Source organism: Typha latifolia, chromosome 3, assembly GCF_019914945.1.
Source record: "Typha latifolia isolate L0001 chromosome 3, TyphaL0001v2, whole genome shotgun sequence".
In the NCBI taxonomy this organism is placed as follows: Eukaryota; Viridiplantae; Streptophyta; class Magnoliopsida; order Poales; family Typhaceae; genus Typha; species Typha latifolia.
Genome location: NC_133088.1, coordinates 17,812,124 through 17,830,782, shown reverse-complemented (window position 1 = coordinate 17,830,782; position 18,659 = coordinate 17,812,124). Strand labels below are relative to the sequence as shown.

Here is an 18,659-nt window from a genome sequence, read left to right as displayed (position 1 = left end):
AAATGACAGGATTGGGCTCATCTTAGAGTCAGTTAATAATAGAACGAATCGGATGGTGGTTGGCATTAGTCAGAGCTTATTTATTCTTTCTCTTGAATCTAAACCACATGAAACAAACAGTGAGATGAAGTGGATCTTATTTATTAGGATAGCTAACAAATAATCTAGTCAAAGGTCTTATATTTGCACAACTTCAAACTATTCCATCACCAAGATTAGTGTAATACCTTTCATTTCTTCATAGAAAATTTCAAGGGTTGAATAGATTTTTGAAACAAAAGTTGAAAAAGCAACAGCAAGCCGATTTCAAAGTCTCTAATTAAATGCAAGCCTTCTTTGCCCAGAAACAGTGCACATGACATTAATGGTCCAATAAGCCATCCACAAAGATTCAAAGAGTACATAAAATTACCCCTAGGATTAAGGATACAAAATAGTATTTGAGATGAACTAAGCCAATGTTAATGGTGTGGGTTAGTAATCATTTTGTTTAGTTTTAATATGGTTAAGTGCTTTGGAAGAAGTGGATTTGGAGCCAAAACCTATAAAAAGATGCTTAGAATAGTCTTGATAATGGAACTAGTAGCATCACCATTAACAATAAACAAATCTAGAGAGAGACAAAGAGAGAGAGAGAGAGAGAGAGAGAGAGAGAGTTGCGTAATGCATCTTAGGTTTGGGTTCGGAGTTAGGCTTGGGCGGATAAGAAGGAACCACCACCCTAAAGAATCCCCACTACTAATTTATCATCAGATTTTCTACAACCTTAGTCGTAGGAACTCGCTGCATTTAGATTAGTTAGCAGAGAGAAGTTCCCGGATAGTATGCAGTAAATTCCCGCATCTCAGTATGCAGTAAATTCCCGCATCTTAGTATGCAGTAAATCAGATGCATTACTAGTTTATCACTGCTCCTCCTTTTCCAAAGTACACGAAGACTTGTCGTCCTTAGTCTCTCTCTCTATATCTCCTCTCACCATTGATTCTGTCCAAAAGCAAAGAGATTGTAATCAAAACTAAGCACAACCCAGTCCCTCAAACTGGCGATCGATCACGAACCGCTGCTCAAAGATCTCAATCTCAACAATAGAAGGATCATGGTCAGTATCTCCTTTATCACCTTCCTCTGTTTTCATGCATTCGTTCTTCTTGGATTCTCATCTATTGTTATAATTCGTTTCGTTGCGGGATTGGATGCAATCAGGGAGGAGGAGGAGGCATGGGAGAAGACAGCCAATGGCCGCCATGGCTAAAACCACTTCTATCTACGAAATTCTTCGTCCAATGCAAGCTCCATGCGGATTCCCACAAGAGCGAATGCAATATGTACTGCCTCGACTGCAACAATGGCGCTCTCTGCTCTCTTTGCTTATCTCAGCACCGTGATCATCACGCGATTCAGGTAATAAAAAGTCTCGATGTGGGTCTTCTTCTTTTCTACCCCCTAGGCTAAGTTGAAGTAGAAATCTTGTGTTGAGAGGAATAATTCACTTTACTTTGGGTGTTGTTCAGATAAGGAGGTCATCGTACCACGATGTTATCCGGGTATCGGAGATCCAGAAAGTATTGGATATAAGTGGAGTCCAGACTTACATAATTAACAGTGCTCGAGTCGTCTTCCTCAATGAGAGGCCACAGCCGAGGCCCGGGAAAGGCGTGACAAACACTTGCGAAGTCTGCGACCGGAGCCTTCTCGACTCCTTCCGCTTCTGCTCTCTTGGTTGCAAGGTATGTTTCTCGACCCACTCACAGGCTTGGAGCAATGCCAATTGCGTCTCAATCGAATCCTAGATTTTGTGACCAAATGTTTGATGAAATGCCCAGATCAACGGAAGCTCCGAAGACACTCAAAAGAAGAAGAAAAAGAAGAGGGCGACGATGGCGTCGGACTCCGACGACTCGTACACGAGCAGTGCCGTGCAGAACTTCACCCCCTCGACGCCGCCGCCATCGGCGGCAGCTGGCGTCCGCACGGCGAAGCGGCGCAAGGGGATTCCGCATAGAGCCCCATTTGGAAGCCTAATTCTAGAGCTCTAATGCATTCCAATAGTAGCCAAAGTAGTATATAGAGCACTCCGTGCTTCTGGATGTGGAGGCCGGTGCTGGGTCTACTCAAATCCGTATGCAGAGAGCAATTGCCAATTTGAAGAATCTAGTTCTCATCTAAATTGGTTCTATAATCTTAGTCTTAGATATAGTTACAACAGCAGAGATGCTATTATAGGAGGTGTGATGATGAATTTAGTAAGAGAGATTAAAGGAGGTCGTAACTACTCTTTAATACCTACCTAAGTTTTGCTTGTAGATTTTAACCTTGTATTATAAACAATGTATATATAAAAGATAATGAGTGAGAGAGAGAGAGAGAGAGAGAGAGAGAGAGAGAGAGAGAGAGAGAGAGAGAGAGAGAGAGAGAGAGGGAGGAATGAAACGCGATGGTGGATGGATTGATGGATGGATGGATGGATGTATATGGACCTTGTGTTGTAATAGTTGTGGCATATGCTTTATGTGATATGAAGAAGATGGGTGCAATGTTTAACACTGTTGGATGCCTAACTTTTGTTATAGCTTTTTAAATCAAAAAAAAGAAAAAAAAAGAAACATTTATTATAGCTTTACACTTGTGTGCAAATATGAAGAGAGAAAGAGACTGCATGGATGGGATTATTGCTTTTCAAATATGGCGAGAATCAACCACAGCTTTTGTGGCATGTATCGCGAATGGAATAAGTTCGAAAGTGGTGGGGCGTTGTGTAAAATTAAAACGTTCATTCGCACATTTCCATTCCGGGTAAGTCATCCGTGGCTCCACGTGTGCCCCCACCTCTCTCGAAGTTTCTTTGTCACGTGGCGATCTCTCATTGGCCAAACTCGGTCCGTGTTGGCGGTTTGTCGTTTGGGAAATGTGCCGCTGGACCATGCTTCCAAGCCTTTGATGCTATCTTATCCCGTCTTCTTTTTTTTTAATCATCAACTTTTGATCACCGACGGACGGCTGTGATTGCAGTAGAAGCCTAGTGAGATACAACACGGCACTCAATAACCAGGGCCAGGTGATCCGGTCCAAGGTTGTAAACACACACATTTACAGAATAATAATTCTCCCTCAGTCCGTGTCCACGTGGCCTCCTTTGGCCCTCTCTCCATTGGCTTCTCAAAAAAAGTCCCCACCACGGGCCGTTAAAAGTTGGTTTAGGTTGGTATTAGGTGCAGACCCCACCCCCAACCCCCCAATTGATGACTTTGTCTATGCCCATACGTCATTAGCTTTTAATCCTTATCGCCCATTTAACTCCACGACATAAACATCATTTTCTGCTGCTTTTTAGCTGACCTGGATCGCGGGTTAGGTTTCTGATTAAATTAATCATCTAACATTTGGCTTCTTTTATATATTTATACACACACACACACACACACACACACACACACACACACACAGATATGAAACTACGAAAGGAAAAGAAAGGTCCATTGTACTTGTTCGCTTCCTTGTATGGTGGTAGGACATAGTCCAGTTGATATTTTAGAACCAAGGGTATGGGCGGGTGGAGAGTGAGGCCAATCCAACATAACAGCGATGATAAGGTATGGATGCCATCTTTATCATGTTGAATAAAACGAGGCCAAGTGGTTTAATGTTGACAGCCTCCATCCTATCTCTTTTGTGGACCAATTAATCTCCTTTTTTCCTCTTTCACATTTAAGTTGAAGGAATGGATTGATGACGAAGTAGGTGTTGCGTGCTAAACGGAACAATTATTTATTTTTAAACAAGATAGATTTCGTCGTGTTTTGTTTTAGAGAGATTTAATTCTGCCTCTATTCGTAGTCAATATCCATCCACTGGAGTTTTATTTTAAAATCTAGTAGTAATTTATGCCCAATCTCTCTTGGCATTAGATGAGAAAAGTGGAGCAAAATTTTTGGGCTAAAGTTTTATTGGGCCCACAATTTTACCTATAGAGTTTGCTAAGCCTAGGGCATAACTGGGCCGGCCCAATTAGAAAGGCCCAATGACTATAGGTTGAGACTTGAGAGGGACCGACTTATCCAAATCCAGAAGAGGGGCAATTTCGTCACCTCATTCCCACTATAAAAATTCCTCCTCCCAGCACCCAGCTTCTATCTGATAGTTTCCACCCAAAAAAAGAGAGAAGGAAATGGCTGCAGCGGTGGCTTTCCACTTCTCCCCCAATCTCAAATCTAAACCCAAAACCTTCTCTCCCGCCACAAAAATACGGTCTTCCCTTTATGCCCCTCCGCTTTTCTGTAATCCCCGATCCGCTCCCTCCCGCCTCCTCCGCCTCCGGCCCCGCTCGGCGGTCCAGGAGCTCGCGGTGGACGAGAACGAGGGGGCGGTAAGCGTGCCCGCCGAGGAGGAGAAGAGGAGGAAGCTCTACGTGGTGAACTTACCCTGGAACTTCTCCGCTCCCGACATAGAGAAGCTTTTCGGCGAGTGTGGCACCGTCAAGGACGTGGAGGTAATCGTAGCCACACTCTTTTCGTCGGTTCTTGATAGTGTTTTGATATATTTAGTTTATTGGGGGTATTGTTATTATCCTTTTCTTTTCTGTAGATCATTAAGCAGAAGAATGGGCAAAACCGGGGGTTCGCGTTCGTCACAATGGCTTCGGGAGAGGAGGCGCGAGCTGTTGTCGATAAATTTGACTCTTATGTAAGGGAAATCTATAGCCTTAGGGTTTTAAAAAAAAAAATATTTGTGCTTGTTAGGGGAACATAAATTTATGTTATTGTAATATGAAGTCGTAGGTAAGGTAACCTTTTTCTCGATTGTTGGTTGGCATTATTAATGGAATTTGGTTGGTTTTTGTGTTTCTTTCCATTGATTTTTTGCTTAATTAGAAAAGAGATGATGCCCCCATGCAACATGACTTTTACGATTCACTTCAAAATTGTATAGGAACTGACGGGGAGGATAATTAGGGTGGAATTTGCAAAAAGCTTCAGAAAACCGCCAACACCTCCTCCTCCAGGTGCCATTGTTGTGGAAGAAAGGCACAAAATTTATGTGTCAAATCTTGCTTGGAAAGCTAGGTCTGGCAACCTCAGAGAATTTTTCTCTGAAAAATTTAAGCCATTGTCTGCTAGGGTGGTTTTTGAGAACCCAACCGGAAGATCTGCTGGATATGGCTTCGTTGCTTTTGCCACCAAGGAGGAAGCAGAGGCTGCTATTTCTGAATTGGATGGGAAGGTGACATCTATTTTCAGTTCTCAGTTCTGTTTTTCATTTTTTATATGCAATATTAACCATTGATATCTAGTTACAAGTTCGCTTATGGAAGACGCGATAAATGCCAAATTTGAAATGTGCAACTTTCCAGTGTTGTAACACAACATAAAACAAAATTATTCATACAAATGTCACTATTTTCATAATTTGGATAGATGGACCATTAAAATTCACACACTACAGATGGAATCATAGAATAGGAACTTCCTGTGTAGAAGACCATTTTGCATAATGCAATAGGACTGGAGCTCCTAACATGTTTGATCTTTACAAGAGAATGTTCTGTAAGCTTCAAGCTTTTCAAGAAGCACCTTGAAGGCTGACACTTGTTACGGTCTTCTTGGTGTTTGGTTAGCATGGATTGACTGAATAATTTATAAATCAAGCCTAGAAAGTTGGTCGATAGAGTTATCTGCCTTATAAATTGTTATCATATGCTAACAAATGGAAGACTTCGAAAGATTTCCCTACAATATAGAAATATCTAAACTAGCAAAGAAGGAAGATGATATCTTTCCACTTGTTTAAAGGGGGATTTGTCTTCACCCATAAGTCATGAATATGCTAAAAAGACAAATGAATCACAGACCGTGTGACTGAGAGACCCATTGGTTTTGGTAGAGGATAATGTTTTTCTCTTTTGGTGAACTTTTCATTTCTTTGATAATACAGTTTTCTGCTGAGGTTCAGTATAACATATTTCTTATGTTCCATGTCTTATAAAATCAAATTTCTGCTTTTGAATAGGAACTTATGGGTAGACCTGTTCGTTTAAGAGTAAGTGAGAAGGCTGATGATCAGCCTGAAAGTGCATCAGAAGAGGCAAATGATTCTGATGGCCAACCTGACGAGTCATAGAGACAACTAAATTATCAATGTAAAATTTGCTGACCTATTGTGTATAGCACCAGGTCAATTAACAGCCAGAGAAAGATAAATATGCAGGTTTTTCTCAATTTTTACCTGCTGTATTGATTGTATTATCACCTTCTTAGTTACATCATTTTATATATTAAATCGACAATTTCTTGATTCTGTTCTCAATATCAGTATGTTAGTTTCTCTGCATCTAAGATCTGATGGTTGTACTTCTTGAAAATGTATACATGGTACACAGAATTTCTATACTCTCTTTGGCTCTTCTTTTACATTATCACACACTGCTTGGGGTAATAATATTAAAGGTTAATTACCCCTAATCTTAATTATGAGGCTTAATACTGCCCCTTAGTGCTATCATTTCATTTTGAGCATCATCCACTTAATGATTGCTATTTTGAACTTGCTTGGTTTGAGAATTAGAATCTACGCCTCTTAGATGTATAAACTGAAGGTGATGCCCCATATTCCTACTCATGTTGCTGATACATCTTTTAACTCCATGCTTTTTCCTTGAAATGAAAATAGAAGTAATATTTTGAGGGCACTTGATAAATGGAATTGCCTGAACCCAGGTGGATTTCAATGTAGTGAGATTTGTTTGTTTTGTTAGTTAACTGTACCTAATCCTCTAATGCGCCATTCATCTGAGTGACCTGATTAAACTATCACTGTTTGATACTAGCAGTTGCCAGATGTATATTGTAAAGGTAAATGGTGCCTACCTACTGTGATGGTAAGGTCTGCCAGTGGCACCTGTTGCCGTATACTCCGATAATAAATCTACCAGGAGAACACTAGGATGCAGTTGTTTTTTTTTGTTTTGGGAAATGCTGATTATTTATAAAATTCTTCGTTGCTTTTCAACCTTATTAGGCAGTTACCTTATTAGTAGGACTTCCACTTCTCCAGCTTAGGAATTTTTCCCTTCAGAAATTTGTGAAATTGCTGCTACATCAACTGTGCCATGATTTAATTTAGTAGTATTTGTTTGATTACCTTCGCAGGCCCCATTAGTTCATTTAGTTGTAAAGTATCAATTACTTAAAAAAAAGAATTATGTGTTGGTAGGCCCAACTTGTTGGGTATGGGGGCTATGTTCACTCTTGTCTTCCTCAATTTCTGCTTTGCATTCTCTATTTTTTGATAGTCTCTAGAAAGGGTGAGCAATCCTACCTTCGTACCTCATCTTAGCTGACATATCACCATAAACAGTTGGCTTCTTTCCATGCTTTTCCAGCAGAGCAGATGCACGAGAAAAGTTTGACATGAATCCGGAAATTGTTCAACATTGGACATATCATGATTTCATCCATCAGGTAGGGCCCCTATGTTTCATTTAACTGATGGCATGACTTCCCTTTTTCTTTCTGAACATCTCAAATTCCTCCAAATTTTGGAAGTCCCACAGGGGGTTGAAGCATTCGTTGTTTCTTTTTTCACCACCATTATTGATCTCTGATCTTGTGGATCCAGTCATGTTAATATACCAGCAACATCTCTTTCTGCTTTTCTTAGATGTTTATCAGCTTTCACAACTTTTGTGTCATATCATCCATTCTTCTTTTTGTGCTTCATATAATATTCTTATAAGAATGATCACTTAAAGAGTTTAGTTGTAATAAAAAAAATGTCTCAAACTTCCACCATCTACTTTTGTTTTCGTTTATTTTTATTTTTTTGTCAGTGAGAGACTCTTCTCCTTTTTCTTGAGAGATCAAGCACCCAATTGAGTGAGCATCAACTGTTATTGAGGTAGTCAGAACTTCCGATCTCACAGCAGTGGCTTTGTTAGCAGATGTCTTAGGCTCCCTAAGTGTGCTTTGTAGAAGGACTTCCACAATATTGCTCAAGGAGGTCTTAAGATCTTGCAACTCAGCAACAATTGTAAGCTAGCTTTAAGTGTCAATACTTATCACTTCGATTAGGGTAATTAGGGATTCCCTGTCTAAATAGAAGTGCTGCTTTAGAGGGAAAAGGGAAGGGAGAGATGGCCTTCCTTTTGGTTTGTGTAGTCTTTATTCCACAGTGGAGTTACTTTCTTCTCAATTGCTTTATTAGAATCATCCGGTCAAACAACTGTCAACCGGAAGAAACACTTGCCTATGGCAAATCAGCAGTAGATAGTTGGTGGGCCTGAGATGATTATAGGCCTTAAAAGTACAAAGATGGGTGGATCAACCGATATCATTCTAAAATTTTATAAACTAAAATTATTTTATTTTGAGAAAAAAACTGACACTGAAAGTGATACTGTTTCTCTATATATTTTTTCAATGCTTTAAATCGCACTCATCTCTCTTTGTATGTGTGTACATGTATGTATATAGGTATAGATCATTCTGGATTCAGATCAGATATTAAGTCAAGTTATGATCTTTAAGATTTATGTCCATCTTTTGTGACTTGGAATCTAATGGTTATGTTCTTTAAATGAGTAGTTGGAATATAAAGGAGTCTCTTCGTCTGAAGTGGGTGGGGTTGGTAGGTCTTTGGGTTGTTGTGGCGTAATATACAGCGGAGGGCAAAGGAGTTCCTTTCCTACCAATGTAAGTACTCATTAATTCCTTTTATAGTGGGAGATTAATTGTTGACAGCCATGAGATAGGATTTGGCAAAAGTCGAGCGAGTAAACTTGAAGAAAACTTTGTTAGGAGGATCTATCGCATGTCACAACTCAAATCATGAGAGCTTTCTACAATCGACGTTGAAGTTAGAAAGAGAAACCCTTTTTTAATTTAAAGAAGAACTGGTAGCAAATGATGTTATGCCATGTATTTAGATTGTAGGAATTTCCTTGCAGCCTGGGCTGCAGATATTCCTCGTTTGCTTCCACTCTCCAAGAAAGCTACTTGTTTGACTGCTACTCCTTCCACATTGCTTGCGAAAATGCAAACTCACCATCCAAGAAAGACATTTCTTTGACTGCTAATGAAGCTTTCTAAGCTCTGTCTCATCTCTGGGTAAGCAGAGGATCCTAACATGACAACTATATCTCCCTTTCTTTCTTTGCGAGTCAGTTTGACTGAGTAGCGCAGGGCAAATTTACAGCCATCATATTGAAATTAGAGAACTTTGATCCTGGTCACCTAATTAAGTCAGATTGTTGGGGGAGGTGGTCACACTTGGCAATTGCAACACAATTGTTTGTTTTTAGAATGAATAAAGTATCTCTGTAAAGAGACATTGGAGCAGAGGAGCCTAAAGTGATTCAGAAATAGTATTAATATTTGTTTATATATATATATATATATATATATATATAATCGTTATGTAAGTTTCAGTCTCTTTCCATACAAGTCCTTAGAGAGTTTAGAGTTGGTTACAAGTCATCATCTGGTGGAGACCATTAGGATTTCTTGAGTTTACAATATAGTGCTTAATTGCTACCAACAACTACTCACATCAATGATGGTGAGTGCATTGATGAACTCAATATCACAAAGCATCTACTCTGTCAACCTTCCATCAACTCTTTCTCATCTCTATCCTTCTCCCACCACTCTCTCTCTCTCTCTCTCTCTCTCTCTCTCTCTCTCTCTCTCTCTCTATATATATATATATATATATATATATTATAGAAAAGAAGATAAAAGAAGAAAAAGGAAGCCAAGCAACAGCAGAAAAGAAGAGAGAAAAACAAAAGCAAGAAACCATTCACCAACCATGTCTCTTCCTCAATACTTTGCTTTCCAATGAAGCAGTCTGCTTCCTTTCAGCCATTCTCCAATCTCACCACTCCTGATCTACATCAGTCTTCTACAGTTCCCAAGAAAGCTAACCTTAAAGCATTCCACCATTAACTAATCATTTGGTCCAGAAACTCACAAAGATCCTCAAGAGTACTTCCATCCATGAGACCATTCCTCTGACCTATTGTTCTTCTTCTTCTTCTTATCTGTCTTTGTTCATGGCCTCCATCGGAAACCAACCAACTTGGGTTCCTTATGAGCCAACCAAAGACTGCTCCCAGGGCTTCTGCAGCATCTACTGCCCTCAATGGTGCTACATAATCTTCCCTCCTCCTCCTCCCTTTGAGCTCTCCGACGACGACTCCGGCCCGACCTTCTCGCCGCTTGTGATCGCCATCATCGGCATCCTCGCTAGCGCCTTCCTCCTCGTGAGCTATTATACTATCATTACCAAGTACTGCGGCAGCTTTGATTCCCTGCGGCGAAGAATCCTCGGGCCGGGGCATGGTGACCGTGAGCCTGATGCCAACCTCGGGCAATCCCACCGGCAGGAAATATGGCAGGTGTCTCCGTCGAATGGACTCGACGAGGCCTTGATCAGTAAGATCGCGGTTTGCAAGTACAGGAAGGGTGATGGGCTGGTGGACGGAACTGATTGCTCTGTGTGTCTAAGTGAATTCGGGGAGGATGAGAACCTTCGGCTGCTTCCCAAGTGTAGCCATGCCTTCCATGTCCAATGCATTGATACTTGGTTGAAGTCACACTCGACTTGCCCTCTTTGTCGCGCCAATATCGTGTCCATGAACACACCGCTGGCGCTGCCCCAATTGCCGTCGCCGTCTCCGGAGCTGGATAACAGTTCACCCGGAGTAGAGATGGTTGTGATTGTAGAGGATTTGGCGAGCGGTATTGAGGAAGAGACCCACTTGGTAAATGATGGTGATGAGCCCAAATCCGAAAGGATGGAGGATGCTAATTCTATAGTTGTGATCAGAGACGGCGGCATCCAACCAATTCGGCGATCGTTCTCCGTCGACTCGCAGATTTTCCGGCTGTCGATCGCCGACGTGCTGCAGATAAGCATGGAGGATGAACTATCAGCAGCGAAGGAGCACGGTCTTCTGGGGGGTGTCGGCAGCTCGGCGAGGCGTTGGCCGGGAGAGCACAGTAAGGATAGCAGCAGGAGCAGGGGATTGCATTGTGTTATGAGCCCTGTGCCAATGAAGAGATCATTCTCTAGTGGGAGGTTCTGCTTCAATGGATATGGAAAAGGGAGGAATCCTCTCCTTCCCATGTAAGTACTTGGCATTTGTAAGTAGGATAAAAGGGACAAGAAGGTGATGTGAAGGAATCCTCTTCTCCAAATACTTGGTAACCAATCCCTCTTAGCTCTTTACAGACATGTTGTGGCTTGGGTGAGTTTAAATGCTCTTGTGAGTCTGGTGATGTTTGATAGAATGTGGAATATTTTGCTTCCCCATGTTTGTGTTAATTTTCTTCACCTTCTTTTTTGGTTTTCTCCACATAATGATCCTTGTGCAGGTTGTTCTTCTTCTGAGTCTTGAAATGATTTTAGCCCAGAATTCTTATACCAGAGGAAGTGCTATGAGTTCAGCTTATTTCATATGTTCATGATGCTGGACAGCATTAGTGAAGTAGACATAAGGTATAGATCAAGACAAGGAACTGAATTTTTTTTTTTTTTAGAGTCAGGATCTTTGTCTTGATTACCTTATAGCTTTGATTCTTCCTTTGATGAACATCCAACAGGCTGTTCAGTTTAATTCTGAACTGGTCTGTAAGTGAGCTTGCCTGCATCATTGAATTCTCTGACATGTGGCCCCAAATCTATAGCCCAAATCAAACTGTCCTCCCAACAAACCAGATAAGTTTGATCCCACTTTATAGTTCATAATACCTTAGTTTATGAGGTAATTTTGCTAGCTTCTTGAAATAATTTATTGAGCAAAGATTTCTAGCATCCTTTGGTTTTTTAATCTATAATAAATTATGAATTCATGATGTGGGGAGATACTATCTTCATATGAAAAAAAAAATTGGCATTATTGTGGCCCAACGGCGTGATGGGTCTCCATGCCAACTTCCACTCCACAGGTGTACGTGAATCGGCCCACAATTTGATTTCAAAACTAGTTTAACAAAAAAAGGGAAAATAAATCGAGCTAATTGTCATTAAGAGATTCAAATGGACCTTAAATTGAGCTAAATGATGGTCGTTATTGGGGTCTCCACGTCGGCCCTAAATTGAGCTATCCCACAAAAACTTTCAAGTTGGAAGAAAAAGAAGAGAGGGGCCCGCTCATGATCCCATTATGTGAAAGACTCAATAAAAGACTCAAAAGAGAGCTAGCTATGCTACATAACTACAAGCAAAGAAGTGGGCAAAAAAAAAAAAAAAAAAGATTAAAAAAAAAGCTAATGACAAGTTGGTTCTCAATCTATTTGCTCCTCCCTCCTATCATCAAACGGAGCCATCTCTGATTCAATCAAGGAGAGCATGTGGTGGACCGCAGCTGCAATGTCGTCTACTGTGGTCAGGCTGCAGCCTTCTTCTACCTGCAAACCCCTCCATGTACTCAGAAAGAACATCACTCACAGAAGAAAAAAAACATTAAAAAAATAAAGACTAGATCTAGGTTAGATTAATGAACTATTGGGAGGTATTTAGTTGCAGTTTGGCATTAAGTGTGGTGAAGGTAATAATGGAGAAGCACAAACAACTGTATACTCTGTGAGAGAACAGCAAAAAGATTCTGAGGAACAGTTGTAGATTCAAGGAAAGTTGTAGACATCCTCAAGGGAGAAACTAATTAAATGCAAAGATTACTTTCTCTCTTGACCACTGCCTTGCATGTCCTTTCTCATGTGGGACATGTCAGATATAAAATGATATATATATATATATATATATATATATATATATATAAGCAAGTAGCAAAATAATATGTCTGATTGGCTCCTGAGATAAAAAGTATGTCTTAAAACACCATTGTCATAAAGTATTCCCCAAAAATTGGACATGTCAGAGTTAAAGAACCAACTTGGCCACCACCTGAATGGCATTCCATCAGAGAAGGAAGAGAGCCCTCAATCTGGTCAAAAGCAACAGGAAATCCAATGCTTAGTGGACCCTAATTTGAATACAGAGGAGCAGGGAAATAGTAAGCTTAAATATTGGCTCTCTTGCTTTAGTTTGGAGTTCACAAAATTCTAAGATTCTGAAAGGTACATGATATTGTGAGCTGTGAGCCAAGATGAGATAACAATTGGTAGTTAAATAACACGGTAGTTTTGTTAATTAAAAGAGAAGCAGAACTTTTAGGCAACAAACCAAACACCCTTTTCTTCTTGTCCTAGTGATGCAACACTTTGGGGGTAATATCTATCACCTATGACACTTCCTTTCTTCCTTTGTTTTTTAAACCCAAGGAGGCTGTTTGAATCAAGTATAGTACCTGGGAGATCTACTTTAGAGGTACCCCAAGAACATTTCCCCATGGAGAGAAAAAGGCAAATGCAAGGGAATATCTGACACTTCCCAAATGTCAAGACAACATTGATTTCGTTTCCTAATCACCCCCACACCAACATACCCTCATAGATTACCACATAATTTCACATGGGTAGATGTAAACTATGCTCCAGTGGCATCTAATATCTAAATAATAAAAACGTACATGCAAATATACTTGACTATACTCATGTGACCCATATGAAGAGGCAAATACTAGTGCATACCTTGGCACTGATAGAGTAAAGCACCATGGTGTCCATGGTGGTTACATTGAGGTGTAGGATGGTGAGCCTCAAGGTTTGGAGGCCGGCCACCATCTTGATGAGTTGGCTCGGCCGCCTCGGCGATAGTATTCGGAGATTCGCATGTGTCTCAATTAAAGTCACCTCGATGTCGGCCACCGCCGACCGGCTCTCTGGCACAGGGTAGTCCCGGGGAGCATGGCACCAAACATATTGAGGATAGGCAAAGAATTGTGCAAATGGAGGGGAGTCAGGGCCATCGCTCGTGTTTGTAGACTCAATGCCATGCATTGTGTCGACCTGCTTGCTCTTTTGCTGCTGTAGAAGTGTTCTCTTTTGGATTTCTAGAGACTGAAGCAGTTGCTCAAGCTCCTTTACAAAATCAATTGCTCCTCCCACAATTGAAGCTTGGTCACCCTATAAAACAATGCCACTATAAAGTTTCAACAAACATGCTCCTTTGGCACCAAAATAAAAAAAGTACCTAGTACTAGAAATTAATGAACTAATGATAGGGGCGATATATTAATAGCACATCCTACAAACAGAATTTCCTTTTAGCCTACTTTTTGAAAGAAAGTATAGATTGATCCCTACACACGCATTGGGCACTACTAATGATCAACTTGGCAGGGGGTAAATCTAGCCATTTAAGAAAAGAAAATGCAACTTGGATTGACAAAGAAACGAGAGCATTTTGACAAACACCTGTAAGTGGTAACTATTGTAATCCATTTCTTTCTTTCTTTTTTATATCAATTAAGCATCCAAAATTGATCATTTTAATAGAAATGTGTAAAAATTATTTAGCGGATGTTGTGCGTACTCTTTGGATGTACGATTCCGGCATGAGGGAGCGGAGGACGGCAAGGTGTTCGTTCATTTGCCTGCGGCGGTTGCGCTCGACGGCTATGTGAGTCATCCTCTGGCTCTCGGCGTCCTCCTTATTCTTGCGAGTCCTCGGCCGCCGCCGCCTCTTTCTCCTCCCCTGCGCCGTGGCCGGCTCCGGCGGAGCAGCACCCGTGACACGGAGGCCCAGTGGGCTCCCCACGATGCCGGCATTGTCAAGGAGGAAGCTTGAGGTAGGAGACGGGTCATGGTGGTGGTGGAGTAACGGGGTGGCGTTGATGGTGTCGTAGATGAGGAAAGTAGGGAGCTCGTTAGAAGAGAGAGCTTCTAGCGTCATGGCGTTTTCTCTTCTCCCCCTCTTCTGTCTCTCTTCTGTCTGTCTGTCTGTCTCTCTCTCCTCTCTTGTATTTGTGTGAATGCTTGTTAGTAGCTTCCCACTAGAGTTCACTATTGTTTGTTGAACACCTCTCTCACTCTCTCTCTCTTCACCTTCATGACTAGATAACATGACCTTTTTTGCATTTTATGCCCCCCTATAATGTGTTTATTTACATATACATCCTTCAAAACAGTTGTTTTCTCTCTCTCTCTCTCTCTCTCTCTCTATTTCATGAAACAAAATGACAACCAGATAACATTAATTATTGGGTATTCATGTAGCCAGATACCAAGTCCAGTTAGAAGGATATAAACATAAATAATAGATTTAAAAGGGGGGTAGTATACATGGCAAAAAGGCCCGTAACATAATAACATAACACTACAAACAATTAACACCAAAAGGCCACTTTTCTTTTTCTTCGAGAGGAATTTGGGGGGAGAGAGAGAGAGAGAGAGAGAGAGAGAGGGGTGTTGAAACCGGAGGGGAGAGTGTGGTGAAAAGGTGATTACACGTGAGGGGTCAGGAAAGAAGAACAACTTTTCTGCTTCAAAAAATAAAGTGATACCTCTTCTCTCTTCTCTCTTCTCTCTTCTCTCTTCTCTCCTCTCTCTTTGTATGGATACGTAGAGTTGCTAGCTTTCACAAATCCATAGATGCTGGCAAAGAGACTGCAGCCCATGTCTTGAACTGAGGAGGGGGACCTTCATATGATCATTCGCACAGAGACAAGAACCAGATCTGCTAATATATATATATATATATATTTCTTGATTACATCTAATATTTCGGAGAAGAGAGAGAAGAGAAAAAGAGAGAGAGAGACAAAATTGAGCACATGGGCCTGCGAGTGAGCCATAACCCAAGACGCCACAGGCTAGTTGGTAAATTAATCCTCAATTTATGTTGTGGTATATCTGAATCTTTTCTCTCCAAGTGTATGTTTAATTAACAAGTATATTTAAGGATTGATTACAACTAAATATCATAAACTATAGCTCATTTTCATACTAACCTATTTTTTATACGACACTTTGACTCTCAATTATCTAATATCTCTTGTTATTGACCATGTTAACGAAAAACATCAAATAACCGTCTTATCCTCAGTACTTCTCTCTTTCTCTCATCTAAAATAAGATAAAATGATCACTACAGCGTCTAAAACTAATCAAATGCTCTGGAAATTTTATATAATTAAGATGGTTAATATATCATAAAAGATAAAATAAAGGTCTATATATGAAAATGGTAGGCGCAGTGTAATTATTCGTATATATATAATATGTGGTCCAATTAACGTTAGGTCCATAAAATAGATAGGATGCTCCTTGGGCCCACTAATACACGAAAGAACAAAGCTCTGGGTATTATGCACCCAGGTCCCAGGCCCAAAGGGAGGGACAATTTTTTGGCCTCTACTGTTCCATTTAATCTACTGCTTAATTGGTTCAAGTATTTGCTGGTAACATCATAAGAAAAATTAAAGCAAACTTCATTGCTAAGCTAGTGATCATCAATTTCAATTTCCCATGATTGATGAAACATCTTATACCTGTTTTGTTTTCTAGTCCTTATTGCTAGCGCCTGGAATTTATTTAATTTGTTTTCCTATCTATCGATGATTCTTGATCCTTCAGTCTCGACGCTCTTACAGTACCATATGACTCAGAGGCTTGTGTCAAAGAGTCCTCACTTACTGTCTTCTTCTTTTTCATTTGTATTAATATTAAAAAAATTTAAAAATTATATAACATGATTTTATAATTTAATTATATATAAAAATTACATGCACTATATTATATATAAAATATATACAATTAATTTTATACGTTAAATCAGAAAATTAAATACAATACTCTTTAATTATAAAAACTTCGTCTCTTTTGCCCATTTTTTTGAGGCAATAGCTAATTAGCATACCGAATTATTTAGCCTTAAAATTTAATTAGGAGAGGGATAAGTGTTAGTTTATTAATTTACTATGTGTTTAACCCGTTGGCTTTAATTGGTTAGGATTTATAATCCCTAGTATTCAACACGTGCGGGGTGGTCTGTGTGTCGTCCGTGACCTCTCTTTGCAAATTATTTTTTTAAGGGTCCCTTTTTTTTTGCATGCTATGCTTAAATGTACCTAAAAAACAAAAGTACATCCCAAGGTACACATATGACAATTGCATGAGACGAAGTTAAGCAAATAAATTTCGTTTTTTTTAATCTTAAAATTAATAAAAAAAACGTTAAGCAAATAGATTTGTTGATCAAATATCTGCAGAGATAATAATTCTTTTAAAGATTATAAATTTTAATCTGGTGAAAATTTATTATACATTCGATTAATACTCTGCACGAGCCTCAAGATCCATGCCAGCTGAGCTCCTTAATCTAAGCATTTTAGTGTAAAGTTTCTAAGAATGTCTTTTATTTGGGCAGGAAGTGGAGCGAGTGAAGTACAGAGTTTACACACAACCCAATACGTGGTTTGGTTAATTAATTAATTAAGTATGATTAGTCGAGCATCTAGCCCAGCTTTTGTCTCTAATAATGATGCTAATCCGGTGTCTTCCTTCTCCATTCCGACATGGGAAGCTCAAATGGCATCTCTACGTTCCACTCCTCCATGACATGACCTTGGTCTCCGTTCTTATTGTTCGAGATTTTGTTTCTTTTATAGTGAGAATGCTCTCTTTTCTCATTGATGGAGTTTTGTTAGTAGTTTATAATCCAAGTCCTGCACGGATGTTGATTAGAGGAGGATCAAATGAAGTTGGAAATAGTTAAAGAAAGGGGAGAAAAAGAAGAAAGAAGAAAGAATAGAGAAAGGTGACAACACAAGGGACGTGGACAATGTTGTTTTCTATGTATGTGAGGAGAGTGAGGGGGAGGGCGTTGAAAGCCGTATAAGAATGGGGCCCAAAAAGGAGAAGAAGGCTTTGGACCGTGGTCCAACTCTGTCAGGGAATCCATGTGACAACCCTCTTGGGAACCACGTAAAAAAAGAAAAAGAAAGAGAAGACAACCTAATCATCCACAGTCTATCTATATCGATCTATACGAGTGATAGACAAATCAAACACCTCTCTGGTGAATAATTTTGATGCAAAAAAGGAGAGCCATGTAGGCATATATGCATGTAAAGAGGAATTACTAGTGCAGTGTCATGTGCAACTGTGGCATCTCTTTGCCAAAGAAAAATTAATGGCTTTTGGTCTTATCGGAAGGATAATTGCATATGGTTAAGAGATAGACAGAGAGAGAGAGGCTACAGGGCTGCCACCTCTGTGTGGTCACCTGAGAAATTGGAAGATATATATGCTTACTGGCCAAATCTGCGACGCAAAATTAATGGCTTTTGTTCTCACTTGTATGATCTTTTATATTGGGGAAGAAGAGAGAGAGAGAAAGAGGAGTAGTTTGGCTTGATGCCTGGTAATGCTTCTTTCATGTACTACCAGAGAATTAAGCTCCATCTACTGTTGTAATTGTCACGTCCTCTTGTGTGTGTGAAAAAAAAAATTGACGTTGGATTTGTTGTTGTAGTAAGACAAGACAACTTAAAGCATCGATTTGTATGTTATATTTGGACACTTCGTGCAAGTTTAATCTCATAGCTATTTACCAGCATGCATGTAGACTTCGTGGAGATTATAAACCTGCTTACATTGTATAGGGACTTCATCAAACTGTTCTAATGCAGAAAGGATGAGCCATCGTTTGACATGGAGATTGATCAGGATTACCTCAAGGACAGTTGAGGGTACTCTGGCACCTGACTTGCTGCAGCTCCAACTTGTTAAAGTTGTCGTACACTGCAAGCTTACATCCAT

General features: G+C 40.0%; 4 protein-coding genes and 1 long non-coding RNA gene across 6 annotated transcripts; 4 read left to right on the top strand and 1 right to left on the bottom strand.

The window, feature by feature from the left end:
- Positions 1-575: 575 nt before the first annotated feature.
- Positions 576-2,543, top strand: LOC140783670 (protein RGF1 INDUCIBLE TRANSCRIPTION FACTOR 1). The gene is made up of 4 exons (XM_073130623.1): positions 576-1,099; positions 1,204-1,401; positions 1,512-1,727; positions 1,824-2,543. The coding sequence occupies exons 1-4, from the start codon at positions 1,097-1,099 to the stop codon at positions 2,034-2,036; spliced, it is 630 nt and encodes a 209-aa protein (XP_072986724.1). The 5' UTR covers positions 576-1,096; the 3' UTR covers positions 2,037-2,543.
- Positions 2,544-4,117: 1,574 nt separating this feature from the next.
- LOC140783669 (28 kDa ribonucleoprotein, chloroplastic) lies at positions 4,118-6,300 on the top strand. The gene is made up of 4 exons (XM_073130622.1): positions 4,118-4,486; positions 4,582-4,680; positions 4,927-5,217; positions 6,004-6,300. The coding sequence occupies exons 1-4, from the start codon at positions 4,166-4,168 to the stop codon at positions 6,112-6,114; spliced, it is 822 nt and encodes a 273-aa protein (XP_072986723.1). The 5' UTR covers positions 4,118-4,165; the 3' UTR covers positions 6,115-6,300.
- Positions 6,301-9,726: 3,426 nt separating this feature from the next.
- Positions 9,727-11,305, top strand: LOC140783668 (E3 ubiquitin-protein ligase Os04g0590900-like). Its single transcript, XM_073130621.1, has one exon. The coding sequence runs from the start codon at positions 10,046-10,048 to the stop codon at positions 11,123-11,125; it is 1,080 nt and encodes a 359-aa protein (XP_072986722.1). The 5' UTR covers positions 9,727-10,045; the 3' UTR covers positions 11,126-11,305.
- A 127-nt stretch (positions 11,306-11,432) lies between these two features.
- On the top strand, positions 11,433-11,660 carry LOC140783671 (uncharacterized). Its single transcript, XR_012108169.1, has 2 exons — positions 11,433-11,493; positions 11,598-11,660. It is a non-coding gene; the product is annotated as an uncharacterized lncRNA (long non-coding RNA).
- A 459-nt stretch (positions 11,661-12,119) lies between these two features.
- Positions 12,120-14,957, bottom strand: LOC140783667 (transcription factor bHLH71-like). 2 transcript variants are annotated; one of them, XM_073130618.1, is made up of 3 exons: positions 14,431-14,948; positions 13,587-14,021; positions 12,120-12,404 (listed from the first exon to the last, which is right to left on the bottom strand). In XM_073130618.1, the coding sequence occupies exons 1-3, from the start codon at positions 14,788-14,790 to the stop codon at positions 12,282-12,284; spliced, it is 918 nt and encodes a 305-aa protein (XP_072986719.1). In that variant the 5' UTR covers positions 14,791-14,948; the 3' UTR covers positions 12,120-12,281. The 2 variants fall into 2 exon arrangements, with proteins under 2 accessions (XP_072986719.1, XP_072986720.1); XM_073130619.1 differs by lacking the exon at positions 12,120-12,404 and adding an exon at positions 12,777-12,940 and having other exon boundaries at positions 14,431-14,957.
- Between the last annotated feature and the right edge of the window lie 3,702 nt (positions 14,958-18,659).